The following is a 14,496-nucleotide window of genomic DNA, read 5'->3' as shown; positions in this document are numbered from 1 at the left end:
GGTGCAGGAGTAGGCCATTCGACCATTCGAGCCAGCACTGCCATTCAATATAATCATGGCTGATCATCCCCAATCAGTACCCCGTTCCTGCCTTCTCCCCATATCCCCTGACTCCGCTATCTTTAAGAGCCCTATCTGGCTCTCTCTTGAAAGCATCCAGAGAACCTGCCTCCACCGCCCTCTGTGAGGCAGAGAATTCCACAGACTCACCACTCTCTGTGAGAAAAAGTGTTTCATAGAAACATAGAAATTAGGTGCAGGAGTAGGCCATTCGGCCCTTCGAGCCTGCACCGCCATTTAATATGATCATGGCTGATCATCCAACTCAGTATCCCGTACCTGCCTTCTCTCCATACCCTCTGATCCCCTTGGCCACAAGGGCCACATCTAACTCCCTCTTAAATATAGCCAATGAACTGGCCTCAACTACCCTCTGTGGCAGAGAGTTCCAGAGATTCACAACTCTCGGTGCAGATATTTTTTCCTCATCTCAGTCCTAAATGGCCGGCCCTCCTGCACCTATTATCTATTGGGCCGAAGGGCCTGTTTTCATGCTGTATCTCTAAACTAAACGGAACATTTTTTCTGCATCTAGCCTGTACAATCCTTTAAGAATTTTATATGTTTCCATGAGCTCCCCTCCCATCTTTCTAAACTCCAGTGAATACAAGCCCAGTCGATCCATTCTTCTGACTGACTGCCTGTTTTTTGTCCTACAGCAATCTGGCCCTCAGACGGTCCCCATCAAGCTGACCAATGGGTAAGTGGCGCTCCTCACCCCCCACTCTGTGTTAGCTGGAGCCTAGACGTGGCAATGTGTGGGAAGGAACTGCAGATGCTGCTGATGTTGTAGAGGTGTAGAACATCAGGAGGGGAATAGATATGGGGAACGCACGCATCTCTACTGCAGAGTAGGGCGATAAGAACAATCATAGGACATGGGTTTAAGGTGAAGGGGGAGCTGGGGAAGGCTGAGGAGGTCAAGTCAGATATTGTTAAGGCAGAGATAAGGAACTGCAGATGCTGGAAAATCGAAGGTGCAAAAAAAATGCTGGAGAAACTCAGCGGGTGCGGCAGCATCTATGGAGCGAAGGAAATAGGCAACGTTTCGGGACGAAACCCCTTGGGTTTCGGCCCAAAACGTTGCCTATTTCCTTAAACTTAGCCTATTTCCTTGGCTCCATAGATGCTGCTGCACCCGCTGAGTTTCTCCAGCACTTTTGTCCACCTTAAGGCAGAGATAGATAGATGATATGCGATATGATATGCCATTTATTGTCACTATACATGTACAGTGAAACTGAATTGTCGAAGATCGTTGATTAGTCCAGGTGTCGGGGGCTATGGGGAGAAGTGGGAGAGCAGAATGGGATTGAGAGGGAGAGATAGATCAGCCATGATTGAATGGTGGAGTAGGCTTGATGGGCCGAATGGCCAAATTCTGCTACTATCACTTATGAGAGGCAACGTTTTCTACCCAGGGGATGGTGGGTGTGTGGAAGGGACTGCCAGAGGAGTAACTGAGGCAGGTGGGACTAGTGTAGGTGGCCTTCTGTGGAGCAGGATGAATGGCCATTGTCTCGAGTTTCTGACGCCAAGCTCTCCCGATGGTCAACGTGTGATGCCCTCATCTTGCCCGCTCGCTGGCATGGACCACTCTACCCTCCCTCCTGTGACCCCAGGTGGAAACTCTCGCCAGCAGAGACCGGGAAGAAGCCCTTTGGCCCATCAACTATTGAGGGAGTGCAGCGTAGATTCACCAGGTTAATTCCCGGGATGGCGGGACTGTCATATGCTGAGAGAATGGAGCGGCTGGGCTTGTACACTCTGGAGTTTAGAAGGATGAGAGGAGATCTCATTGAAACATTTAAGATTGTTAAGGGCTAAACATGTTCTCGATGTTGGGGGAGTCCAGAACCAGGGGCCACACACAGTTTAAGAATAAGGGGTAAGCCATTTAGAACGGAGACGAGGAAACGCTTTTTCTCACAGAGAGTGGTGAGTCTGTGGAATTCTCTGCCTCGGAGGGCGGTGGAGGCAGGTTCTCTGGATGCTTTCAAGAGAGAGCTAGATAGGGCTCTTAAAGATAGCGGAGTCAGGGGATATGGGGAGAAGGCAGGAACGGGGTACTGATTGGGGATGATCAGCCATGATCACATTGAATGGCGGTGCTGGCTCGAAGGGCCGAATGGCCTACTCCTGCACCTGTTGTCTATTGTCTATAACTTGTGCAATGCCGACAGAGATCCCCACCCCCTCCCGACATCCCAGAGTAACGGCTGTCCTCCCCTCCCCCTCCCCTCAGGAACCACGAGACTGGAAAGAAGATGAGATGCAGCTATGATTTTGTGGCACGGAATAGCAGCGAGCTCTCTGTGCTCACTGGGGAAGTGGTGGAGGTGAGTGCCCTCTGGATGACGATACGTTCTCGGAGCACAATTAGGCCATTCGGCCCATCTAGCCGCCTACTACACCATTCAATCATGTCTTATCTCTCCCTACTAACCCCATTCTCTGGCCTTCTTCCCATAACCCTACACTAACCCGTACTAATCAAGAATCTATTCCTTATGCCCCATATCCCTTGATTCCATTAGCCCTAAGAGCTAAATCTAACTCTCTCTTGAAAACATCCAGTGAATCGGCCTCCACTGCCTTCTGTGACGGAGAATTCCACACATTCACAACTCTCTGGGTGAAGAAGATTTTTCCTCATCTCAGTCCTAAAAAGCCGACCCCTTATTCTTAAATATTGCACCTGATTCTGGACCCCCCCTAAAACATTGGGGCGCAGTGGTAGAGTTGCTGCCTTGTAGCAAATGCAGTGGTGGAGACCCGGGTTCGATCCCGACTACGGGCGCTGTCTGTACGGAGTTTGCACGTTCTCCCCGTGACCTGCGTGGGTTTTCTCCGAGATCTTCGGTTTCCTCCCACACTCCAAAGACGTGCAGGTTTGTAGGTTAATTGGCTTGGTGTAAATGTAAATTGTCCCTAGTGGGTGTAGGATAGTGTTAGCGTGCGGGGATCGCTGGTCGGCGCGGACCAAGGTTAATTCCCGGGATGGCGGGACTGTCATATGCTGAGAGAATGGAGGTTTTTGTCAGTCTCCCTACCTGTTTCCACTACCTGCAACCTCCGGCAACCACCTGCAACCTCCAGGAACCGCACGGAAACCTTGGGTGGGGCACAAAGTCTCCAGAGGTTTCCGTTCAGGTTTCCTAAGTGGGACAGGGGCATTAGTGATCCAAATATCTATTGACTTGGCCTCCACAGATTCTCCACCCTCTGGCTGGTTTGGTTGGAGTTTATGTCATGGCGTGTTTGCGCTGGGCGTGTGTTATCGCTGACCGCATGTGCCATGTGTGTTCTCCGCAGGTTCTGGACGACACCAAGCGCTGGTGGAAGGTGGGGAACCAGAGCGGGCAGGTGGGCTACATTCCCTTCAACATCCTGGAGCCCCTGCACGCACCTGAAACACTGGATGACAATGCCCTGTACTCACAGGTGACCCCCAAGGTAATGTGCAGTTACCTGGCAGGTGTAACATGCGCTACTTCTGCAGCGAGTGCTCCACCTGTTCACGGAGTGCGAGAGCTTGCGGCCCCTGTACGAATATCTGAAGGGGCTGCTCCTCAAGTTCCACTTGCGTTTTAGTCCCATGATCCGGGTATTGGGGCACAAGGCAGGGAGTGGGGAGGGTAAGGGAGAAGGGGGGGGGGAACTCTCTCTCAGTCTGCTCCTGAGCCTGGCCAAGATGCGTAGGAAGGAACTGCAGATGCTGGTTTACACCGAAGATAGACACAAAATGCTGGAGTAACTCAGCGGGACAGACAGTAGCTCTGGATAGAAAGGAAAGACATTCTTGCCATAGAGGGAGTACAGAGAAGGTTCACCAGACTGATTCCTGGGATGTCAGGACTTTCATATGAAGAAAGACTGGATAGACTCGGCTTGTACTCGCTAGAACTTAGAAGATTGAGGGGGGGGGGATCTTATAGAAACTTACAAAATTCTTAAGGGGTTGAACAGGCTAGATGCAGGAAGATTGTTCCCGATGTTGGGGAAGTCCAGAACAAAAGTTTAAGGATAAGGGGGAAATCTTTTGGGACCGAGATGAGAAAAACATTTTTTTTTCACACACAGAGAGTGGTGAATCTGTGGAACTCTCTGCCACAGAAGGTAGTTGAGGCCACACAGTTCATTGGCTATATTTAAGAGGGAGTTAGATGTGGCCCCGAGTACAGACGAGCGGCCATTACCGTAAATCTCCGAGTTCGAATCGGGGCAAACTCGGGAGAACTCTCAGAATGAACTCGTACCGTGGGACAGGGGTTTAACTGTTGTAAACTGTTGCCGCACACGCACGCGCACACGTACACGCACACGTACACGCACATAACGCTGGGCTTTATTTTTACAGGAGTTACGGAAGAAGGCCAAGGGAACTCCCCCACCCACGCCACAGAAGAAGGCCGTCAGCATGGCCCCACCCTGGGATGCCGAGGCCCTGGGGGTGACACAGGTGGAGAAAGGTGAGGGGTGGGGAACGGGGAACGGCCGGGACCCAGTGTAGCCCCCGCCCCTCCCTCACTGGGTAACGGGCCCCTGTGAATAACCTGCCCCCACCCCCCCCCGCCACAGCGTGCAGTCTCGTCCCAGTATCCAGCGCACACGTCAGATATCCTCGTAACACAACACATACTTGTGTCCACACACACATGTCCCCACACACATGTCCACACATGTCCACACACACGCGCACGCACATGTCCACACACACATGTCCCCACACAGATCCCCACACACATGTCCACGCGCACACACATGTACACACACACACGTGAGATACCCTCGTAACACAACACATATTTGGGTCCACACACGCACAAACACTCGCACACACGCGCACACACATGTACACACACACACACACACACACACGTGAGATACCCTCATAACACAACACACACTTGTGCCCACACGCACACACACATACATGTACACACACTCGCACATACATGTACGCACACGCACACAATCCATGCCCCTGAACTTCCTACACCACAAAGTTTAAAGTCCGCATCGAACCAACCAGCCCCTATAACACAAGCCCAGGCAACATCCTGGTGAATCTCTGCTGCACCTGTGGTGGGGGTGGGCAAGTCGGGGACGAAGGGCCTGTTTCCGCACTGTATCACTCTATGACCCTGGGCCCCGGAGTGGTGTCGACATGGTGGTGATCCCTGCAGCAGCTGCAGTCTCTAACTTGGTGGTGACATTGTCTCCTCAGAACGTAACTCCCAAATCAACGTCATGAATGAAGAGCTGCTGCTGAGAATCGCTAATGGTCGCACCAGCCAAGCCAAGTCCTTCCACGTACACAAGACCCTGGACACCTCAGTCCCCCTGGACTACAACTCCTCTCCAAGTGACGTCGGCACCTGGCTGGAAGCCAAAGGCTTTAACCAAATGTAAGTAGCATCACTGGTTTTAAATTTTTTTTTTTTTTAAATAAAAAAAAATCGCCCTTCGGCCAAAAAGGTACAGAAATGTGAAAACTCACACCTCCAGATTCAGGGACAGTTCCTTCCCAGCTGTTATCAGGCAACTGAACCACCCCACCCACAGCCAGAGAGCAGCGCTGAACTACTATCTACCTCGTTGGTGACCCTCGGACTATCTTTAAGAAGGAACTGCAGATGCTGGAAAAATCGAAGGTAGACAAAAATGCTGGAGAAACTCAGTGGGTGCAGCAGCATCTGTGGAGCGAAGGAATAGGTGACGTTTCGGGGGAGTGGAGACTTTGCACAGACATTTTGGGGAGGTTAATGGCCAACTTTAACCACGGTGGCGCAGCGGGTAGAGTTGCTGCCTCACAGCGCCAGAGTTCCCAGGTTCGATCCTGACTACGGGCGCTCTCTGTACGGAGTTTGTATCTTCTCCCCGTGACCCGCGAGGGGTTTCTCAGCGATTCTCGGTTCCCTCCCACACTCCAAAGTGCTGTATCTCTAAAGTAAACGTTCTCCCTCTCTGTCTGTGTGTCTCTCTCTCAGGACGGTGAACTCACTTGGGATCCTGACTGGAGCTCAGCTCTTCTCACTGGAGAAGGAGGAGTTGAGATCAGTGAGTCCAGAAGAAGGAGCAAGGGTCTACAGCCAGGTGATGGTCCACAAGGCATGGCTCGAGGTACAACTCTCTCCTCCCAACCCAACTCCTATTGCAGAGAATTCCTGTATTCCCCCTCCTTCCCAAACCTAGAAACATAAAAAATAAGTGCAGGAGAAGAGGCCATTCGGCCCTTCGAGCCCAAGTGTTGAGAGGCAGGGGATAGGTGTGCCAAGTCCTGGCACTTGTTGTGTGGTTTGCACTGGGCTTACTAACTATTTACTGGATTTAAATAAAGACTTTGATGAAGACCGATACAACCACATATCAATATTTACCAGCGAGTGACACATCGACCAGCGGCAGTGACAATAAATTCCCCCTTCGAGCCTGCACCATTCGCCATTCAATATGATCATGGCTGATCATCCAACTCAGTATCCTGTACCTGCCTTCTCTCCATACCCCCTGATCCCTTTAGCCACCAGGGCCACATCTAACTCCCTCTTAAATATAGCCAATGAACTGTGTGGCCTCAACTACCTTCTGTGGCAGAGAATTCCACAGATTCACCACTCTCAGTGTGAAAAATGTTTTTCTCATCTCGGTCCTAAACGATTTCCCCCTTATCCTTAAACTGTGTGACCCCTTGTTCTGGACTTCCCCAACATCGGGAATAATCTTCCTGCATCTAGCCTGTCCAACCCCTTAAGAATTTTGTACGTTTCTATAAGATCCCCCCTCAATCTTCTAAATTCTAGCGAGTACAAACCGAGTCTATACAGTCTTTCTTCATATGAAAGTCCTGACATCCCAGGAATCAGTCTGGTGAACCTTCTCTGTACTCCCTCTATGGCAAGAATGTCTTTCCTCAGATTTGGAGACCAAAACTGTACGCAATACTCCAGGTGTGGTCTCATCAAGACCCTGTACAACTGCAGTAGAACCTCCCTGCTCCTATACTCAAATCCTTATGCTATGAATGCTAACATACCATTCGCTTTCTTCACTGCCTGCTGCACCTGCATGCCTACTTTCAATGACTGGTGTACCATGACACCCAGGTCTCGTTGCATCTCCCCCTTTCCTAATCGGCCACCGTTCAGATAATAGTCTACTTTCCTGTTTTTGCCACCAAAGTGGATAACCTCACATTTATCCACATTATACTGCATCTGCCATGCATTTGCCCACTCACCCAGCCTATTCAAGTCACCTTGAAGCCTCCTAGCATCCTCCTCCCAGCTAACACTGCCCCCCAGCTTAGTGTCATCCGCAAACTTGGAGATGTTGCATTCAATTCAAACCTAGTCGTCCGATTAGTCCCACTGTCCGCATTCTAGTGTTAGCACGTCTTCCCCGACCAACAATGGACCATTGTGGGCTCCACCCTTCCTGAGGTCATCAGTTAGAAACATAGACATAGAAACATAGAAAATAGGTGCAGGATGAGGCCATTCGGCCCTTCGAGCCAGCACCATTCGCCATTCATTGTGATCATGGCTGATCGTCCCCTATCAATAACCCGTGCCTGCCTTCTCCCCATATCCCTTGACTCCACTAGCCCCTAGTTGTCGGCCCCGTTTTTGTTCTGGGCTTTCCACGTCGGGGGGAGAACGTGCAAACTCCGCGCGGGCAGCACCCGTAGTCTGGATCGAACCAGGGGTATCCCTAGAGCCGCGAGGCAGTAACACTGCCCTCTGTCCTCATTCTTCGTAGCCCACGAAAGGTTAGCCGCCCCCCCCACCAACTGTCCACGATCGATCTAATCAATGGGCTTTTCCAATCCTGATCAATAATGTGGTGATGAATGTCTTGCAGGAAAATCGGAGTATAACGGAGTTGGAAGCCATCATGCAGAAACAGAAGAAGAAGGTGGACTCGGATATAAAAATGTCCACATTGTGAGGAGAAGGGAGGAGAGTCTACACTCCCTCCCGACACCAAGATCCGGCGTACAGATGTGCTATGTTAGTACTGTAGGCCCCTCTGTATCACCCAGAGACTTTGTACATAGGATATTGTATATAGGACGAATCTCAGTCCCATATTTATCGTCTTTGATCAGCAGAAGCCACGTTGGGGGGAGGGGGGGTGTGGGATTTCTGAGCGACTTCTTATCGCGATGGCCGCCTTCTCCGCTGTCCAACGGCAGAGTTGACCACTGGCGGGCGCTGGGCAGATGGAGCTGGTCAGCAGTTTGTCAGAACAAGGAGGAAGGAGATGATACTTTTTGGCCACAAACGTTCCTTTCACGACGAGGCCCCATCTTCCATATCCGACAACCAAGCTGGCAGATAGATGTCCATATATACCCATGGGCACCATTGGCGGATGGTGGAGAGGAGATGACGATGAGGAGGCAGAGGTTTGAGCATCGATGGGCAACCTTTCGATGAACGGTGAAGAGCAAACCAAGAGGATAATTTATAGATCTTTGTTCTGTTTTGATTGGGTTTGTAAATTCTAATTGCAATTTTTTTTGTTTGTGTGTGTGTGTCTGTGTGTGTGTGTCTGTGTGTGTCTGTCTCTGTGTCTGTGTGTGTGTGTGTCTGTGTGTGTGTGTCTGTGTGTGTCTGTCTGTGTGTGTGTGTGTGTGTGTCTGTCTGTGTGTGTGTGTGTGTGTGTCTGTGTGTGTGTGTGTGTCTGTCTGTGTGTCTCTGTCTGTGTGTGTGTGTGTGTGTATCTAGTATCTGAATGTGTAGGTTAGTGTTAATGTGCGGGGATCGCCAGTCGGCACGGACTCGATGGGCAGAAGGGCCTGTTTTCCGCCCTGTATCCAAACTACACTAAGCTAACAAATAGCAAACCCAGTGTTTGTGTGGGTCTCCGATGATCCCTGGTGTGAACCATCAAAGTATTTTCAACGCCAGGTGAGGGACCTACCTGCAGGGTTGTGGGAGGTGAGGGTTTGGCAAGACTAACAACATCTGCCGCCGATTCTGAGACCGTTTCTCCCCAGCTGTGATTGGGCAACTGAGCGGCAAGGTGGCGCAGCGGTAGAGTTGCCGCCTTATGCCCCTGTCCCACTTAGGAAACCTGAATGGAAACCTCTGGAGACTTTGCGCCCCACCCAAGGTTTCCGAGACGGTTTTAGTCAGTCTCCCTGCCTGCTTCCACTATCTGCAACCTCTGGCAACCACCAGGAACCGCACATCCGTTCAGGTTTCCCGAAGTGGGACGGGGGCTTTACAGCACCTGCAGCACAAGAGACCTGGGTTCGATCCTGGCTACGGGTGAGGAATTGTCCTGTGAGTGTGTGATTGTGTGTGTGATTGTGTGTGTGATAGTGTGTGTGTGTGTGTGTGTGTGTGTAGGATAGTGTGTGTAGGATAGTGTGTGTAGGATAGTGTTAATGTACGGGGTAATCACTGGTCTGCGCGGACACGATGGGCCAAAGGGCCTGTTTCCACGCTGTATCTCTAAAAAACTAAGATAGTTGTTGGTTTATCCAGGTGCTGCTATTCATGTTCCCACTTTAGAATGAGTTAAATGATCCTGGTTGCTATGGTGTCTTTGTGTAATGTCAGTAAGCATTCAAATATGGTCAGCCATGATCATATTGAATTGCGGTGCTGGCTCGAAGGGCCGAATGGCCTCTACTCCTGCACCTATTTTTGATGTTTCTATGAAAGTCTGCTGCCTTCCATTCCACGTTATTCAACCATAGATAGACACAAAGTGCTGGAGTAACTCAGCGGGACGGAGAGAAGGAATAGGTGACCCTCCTTCAGACTGAGAACTGGGAAGGGGAGGGATAGCGAGAGAGAGGGAAACTAAGGGTTGCTCCAGGCAGCCACGGTGGTGCAGCAGGTAGAGCTGCTGCCTCACAGCGCCAGAGACCCGGGTTCGATCCCGACTACTGGTGCTGTCTGTACGGAGTTTGTACATTCTCCCTGTGACCGAAATCCCCAAATCTTCGGTTTCCTCCCACACTCCAAAGACGTGCAGGTTTGTAGGTTAATTGGCTTGGTGTGTGTGTGTAAATAGTCCCCAGTGTGTGTAGGATAGTGTTAGTGTGCGGGGATCGCTGGTCAGCGTAGACTCGATGGGCTGAAGGGCCTGTTTCTGCCCTGTATCTCTAAAACTAAACTAAACTCTATGTGGCATAGTGTCAGAGGAACTGCAGAATTCGGGTTAGTGAAGATGGCTACAAATACTCCAGCATTCTGTGTCTATCCACCAGGCAGTGGGCTGGTCATTTAGTTACTCTCTGCTTGCAAATAAACAATAATGTGGTTATGTATATAATTTGTGTAGTTGTATCAAATGGAATGTACATATTTATTCTCCGGGCTGCCAGGCTTCTGTGTGCTTCACAGGGGCTTTTATGAGCGTTGAAGGAGGCCATTCTGGGTGGTCTAGACTAGCCCACTCCGTGTAGGCCTGCACACAGCAGCTATGACAAAAATCAATAAAGAAAATATCCTGAGGAAGGAAAAGCTGGTCTCTGTTTTTTTTAGTAGTGAGATTTAATAGTGTTTTACTGTTGTATGTACCTGACCAAACAATGATATTCTTATTTGTAGCAGCACAACAGAATATGTGAACATAGTACGCTGTAAACGGCACACACACACGCACACGTGCATGTACATATACACAAACACACATCGTGTGCATGTACATATACACACACACACACGTGTGCATGTACATATACACACACACACACACAAACACGTGTGCATGTACATATACACACACATGTGTGCATGTACCTATACACAAGCACACATGTGCATGTACATATACACAAGCACACGTGTGCATGTACATATACACACACACACAAACACGTGTGCATGTACATATATACACACACACACATCGTGTGCATGTACATATATACACACATCGTGTGCATGTACATATATACACACATCATGTGCATGTACATATACACACACACACAATCGTGTGCATGTACATATACACACACACACACGCACAAACACACACACTGTCACACATCATCACACACATACCTACATAATATTATTACATAATAATGTTTCATTAATAATGGTCTATGATTAATATTTTATGTGTCGTTCCTAACTGTCACTGTACGTCATGTTGTCACTTGCGGGCGGAGCACCAAGGCAAATTCCTTGTATGTGAATACTTGGCCAATAAACGTATTCATTTATGTACGCGCACACCTATGCGCATGCACCTGCACGCACACACCTACACGCACTCACACACAAATTTACACACACACGCGCAAATCTACACACACATAAATAAACTTACGCACAAACATACACACACAAACGCACAAACATACACACGCACAAACATACACACACACACGCACAAACGTACGCACACACACACGCACATACACACACACACGCACAAACATACACACACGCACAAACGTACGCACACACAAACCTCACCCGCTGAGTTTCCCCAGCAATTTTGTCTACCTTCGATTTTCCAGCATCTGCAGTTCCTTCTTGAACATGGTATGAATAGTGATTTCTCTAACTTCAGGTAGCCCCGACATTCCCTCTCTCTCCATCCCTCCCCCACCCAAGCCGCACCAGCTTCTCGTTCTCACCCAGCAATGGCCTGTTTCCTTCATCCTCGTAACTTTTCTGTACATCTTTCATTCATTGTTCTTTATCTCTCTACATCATTGTCTATATCTCTCGTTTCCCTTATCCCTTATCAGTCTGGAGAAGGGTCTCGCCCAGAAACGTCACCTATTCCTTCTCTGCAGAGATGCTGCCTGTCCCGCTGAGTTCCTCCAGCATTTTGTGTCCATCTTCGGTTTAAACAAGCAAGTGCAGTTCCTTCCTACACCTTTTAATCTGAAGAAGGGTCCAGACCTGGCAACCTGCACGTCCTTGGAGTGTGGAGGGAAACCGGAGCACCCGGAGAAAACCCACGCAGGTCACGGGGAGAACGTGCAAACTCCGTACAGACAGCACCCGTAGCCGGGATGGAACCCGGGTCTCTGGCGCTGTGAGGCAGCAGCTCTACCCGCTGCACCACCCATTTGTGGGTCGCGCTAAAGAATTTCGCTATGCCCAGCGAACGAGACTACAACGAACAATAGATGAACGATACTCGGGGGAAACACAGAGAACTCTAAAAGGTAAGTCGGGTTTATTCACGGTTCTTCGCAGACTTATGCACAACACACATGATGAAATACATCACATATATTTACATTTATGAGAAATAGGGGCAAGTTCAGAGGGCAGGGACAGCGCTGAATGTAAAACCCAGGGAACAGAAGAACACATCCTTCACTCCTATGTTGAGGGGTAGCGTGTGTGTGTGTGGCTGTTGCATAGTCAGAGTCTGGGCAACACTAGAGGTTTAGTCCTGCACACTTTGTTATTAGACTTGGTTCAACCCAGCCTGTGTTCCAGGCACTCACCACCCTCTGTGTAACGATACTTGCCCCATGTTTCTCAACCCTAACTTTACCGAGTCACAGAGTTATATGGTGTGGAAAAAGGCCATTCGGCCCAACTTGCCCATGCTCACCATAACATGCCCCATCCACACTACCCTAACTGACCAAAATACTCCAGATGCTGGTTCACCAACATAGAGTCATAGAGTGATACAGTGTGGAAACAGGCCCTTCGGCCCAACTTGCCCACACCGGCCCATCTACACTAGTCCCACCTTTGGCCCAAATCCGTCCTATCCATGTACCTGTCTAACTGTTTCTTAAACGTTGGGATAGTCCCAGCCTCAACTACCTCCTCTGGCAGCTCGTTCCATACACCCACCACCCTCTGTGTGAAAAAGATGCCCCTTGGATTCCAATAGTTGCGTCTTAAGGAAACCATCTCACAAACCGTACAATGAACATTGGGTAACATGTCTAACATCCAGTTGGTTGTAACGGAGTCTTGGGTCGCTACCTATGACCAGGGGTTACTGCAGCAGCTCGCTACTTGGGGAAGAAAAGGCTGAGACCACATTATTCCTCTTGTCCATTCCCTCCTTCCGCCTTCTCCACGTCGCAGTTAGGCAGCGTTTCGTCGCTGTTCTTCAGCTCCTCAGCCTCCAACAACCCCTCCATCTCATGGTCATCTTCCTCGGCCCCCTCCTCCTTGGTGTCGAGAATCTGCGGGGAGGGGTCACAGGGGCAGCAGTTAGTTACAGTGGCGACAAGGATCTGGAGTGGGGCCGAATGGCCTACTAGTAGGGCCGAATGGCCTACTCCTGCACCTAATTTCTATGTTTCTATGTTTCTATGAGTGGCAATTGGCAATAGACAATAGGTGCAGGAGTAGAGGCCATTCGGCCCTTCGAGCCAGCACCGCCATTCAATGTGATCATGGCTGATCATCCCCAATCAATACCCCGTTCCTGCCTTCTCCCCATATCCCCTGACTCCGCTATCTTTAAGAGCCCTATCTAGCTCGCTCTTGAAAGCATCCAGAGAGAACCTGCCTCCACCGCCCTCTGTGAGGCAGAGAATTCCACAGACTCACAACTCTGTGTGAGAAAAAGTGTTTCCTCGTCTCCGTTCTAAATGGCTTACTCCTTATTCTTAAACTATGTGTGTGTGGCCCCTGGTTCTGGACTCCCCCAACATCGGGAACATGGTGGGGGAGTCCCAGTGAGATCAGGACTATCCGGCCAAGGGCAGGGGTGGGTGTGGGAAGGTGTGATGGGTGGTGTGGGGAGTGGGTGAGGGGTGGGTGGGTTGGAGTAGGGGTTGTGGGGTGGTGTGTTGTTGAGTGGGTGGGGAATGATGGGGGTGGGATGTGGGGGGGTGGAGGTGGGTGGGGGGGTGTGGGATGGGTGTGTGGGTTTGGGGGTGGTGTGTATGGGGGTGATGGGTGGAGGTGTGGTGTGGGTGTGGGTGGGGTTTGGGGTTGGGGGTGGTGTGTATTGAGTGGGTGGGGGGTGATGGGGTGGGGAAGGGGGGGGTGGAGGTGGGTGGGGGGGGTGGAGGTGTGGTGGTGGGGTGTGGGTGGGTGGGTTTTGGGGTTGGGGGTGGTGTGTATTGAGTGGGTGGGGGGTGATGGGGTGGGGAAGGGGGGGGTGGAGGTGGGGGGTGGGGGATGGGGTGAGGTCACCAAAGTGGGGAATGTTACTTGGTATCCTCGGTGGGAATGACGTTGTATCCGGCGTCGGGCAGTGGCGCTTTGATGTCCATCTCGTAGACGGTCTGGTGGTCAAGCGAGGGCCTGGTCTTGGTCATCTCCAGGTGGTTTGCGGGCAGCGTGCTGGGCATCGATGGCGGCCAGCTCGCCCGCGGATAGGTGGTGGACGATGCCTGCTCCGTATGAGTCGCCAATCACGTTGACTGATGTCCGCAACCGGTCCCTGTAACGTCAGAGACTCCGGTGAGGAGCAGGGGCCGGAGGTCCATGAATCTCCAGCTCACCGTCCACCCAACAACTA

At 50.7% G+C, this 14,496-nt stretch overlaps 1 protein-coding gene across 2 annotated transcripts in view; it reads left to right on the top strand.

The window, feature by feature from the left end:
* Positions 1-10,547, top strand: part of LOC129713974 (epidermal growth factor receptor kinase substrate 8-like protein 1) — a 50,216-nt gene extending 39,669 nt beyond the window's left edge. For both annotated transcript variants that reach the window (XM_055663411.1, XM_055663412.1), the window contains 7 exons: positions 720-760; positions 2,306-2,399; positions 3,376-3,516; positions 4,421-4,532; positions 5,291-5,471; positions 6,054-6,186; positions 7,927-10,547. In XM_055663411.1, coding sequence (XP_055519386.1) covers positions 720-760; positions 2,306-2,399; positions 3,376-3,516; positions 4,421-4,532; positions 5,291-5,471; positions 6,054-6,186; positions 7,927-8,013 — 789 coding nt within the window. In that variant the 3' untranslated portion in view covers positions 8,014-10,547. The remainder of the gene's footprint in view (positions 1-719; positions 761-2,305; positions 2,400-3,375; positions 3,517-4,420; positions 4,533-5,290; positions 5,472-6,053; positions 6,187-7,926) is intronic.
* Positions 10,548-14,496: the final 3,949 nt, after the last annotated feature.

The sequence above is a fragment of the Leucoraja erinacea genome, chromosome 37 (assembly GCF_028641065.1).
Source record: "Leucoraja erinacea ecotype New England chromosome 37, Leri_hhj_1, whole genome shotgun sequence".
In the NCBI taxonomy this organism is placed as follows: Eukaryota; Metazoa; Chordata; class Chondrichthyes; order Rajiformes; family Rajidae; genus Leucoraja; species Leucoraja erinaceus.
Note: the sequence above shows the minus strand (reverse complement) of the source record. Positions and strands in the feature narration are given on the sequence as shown.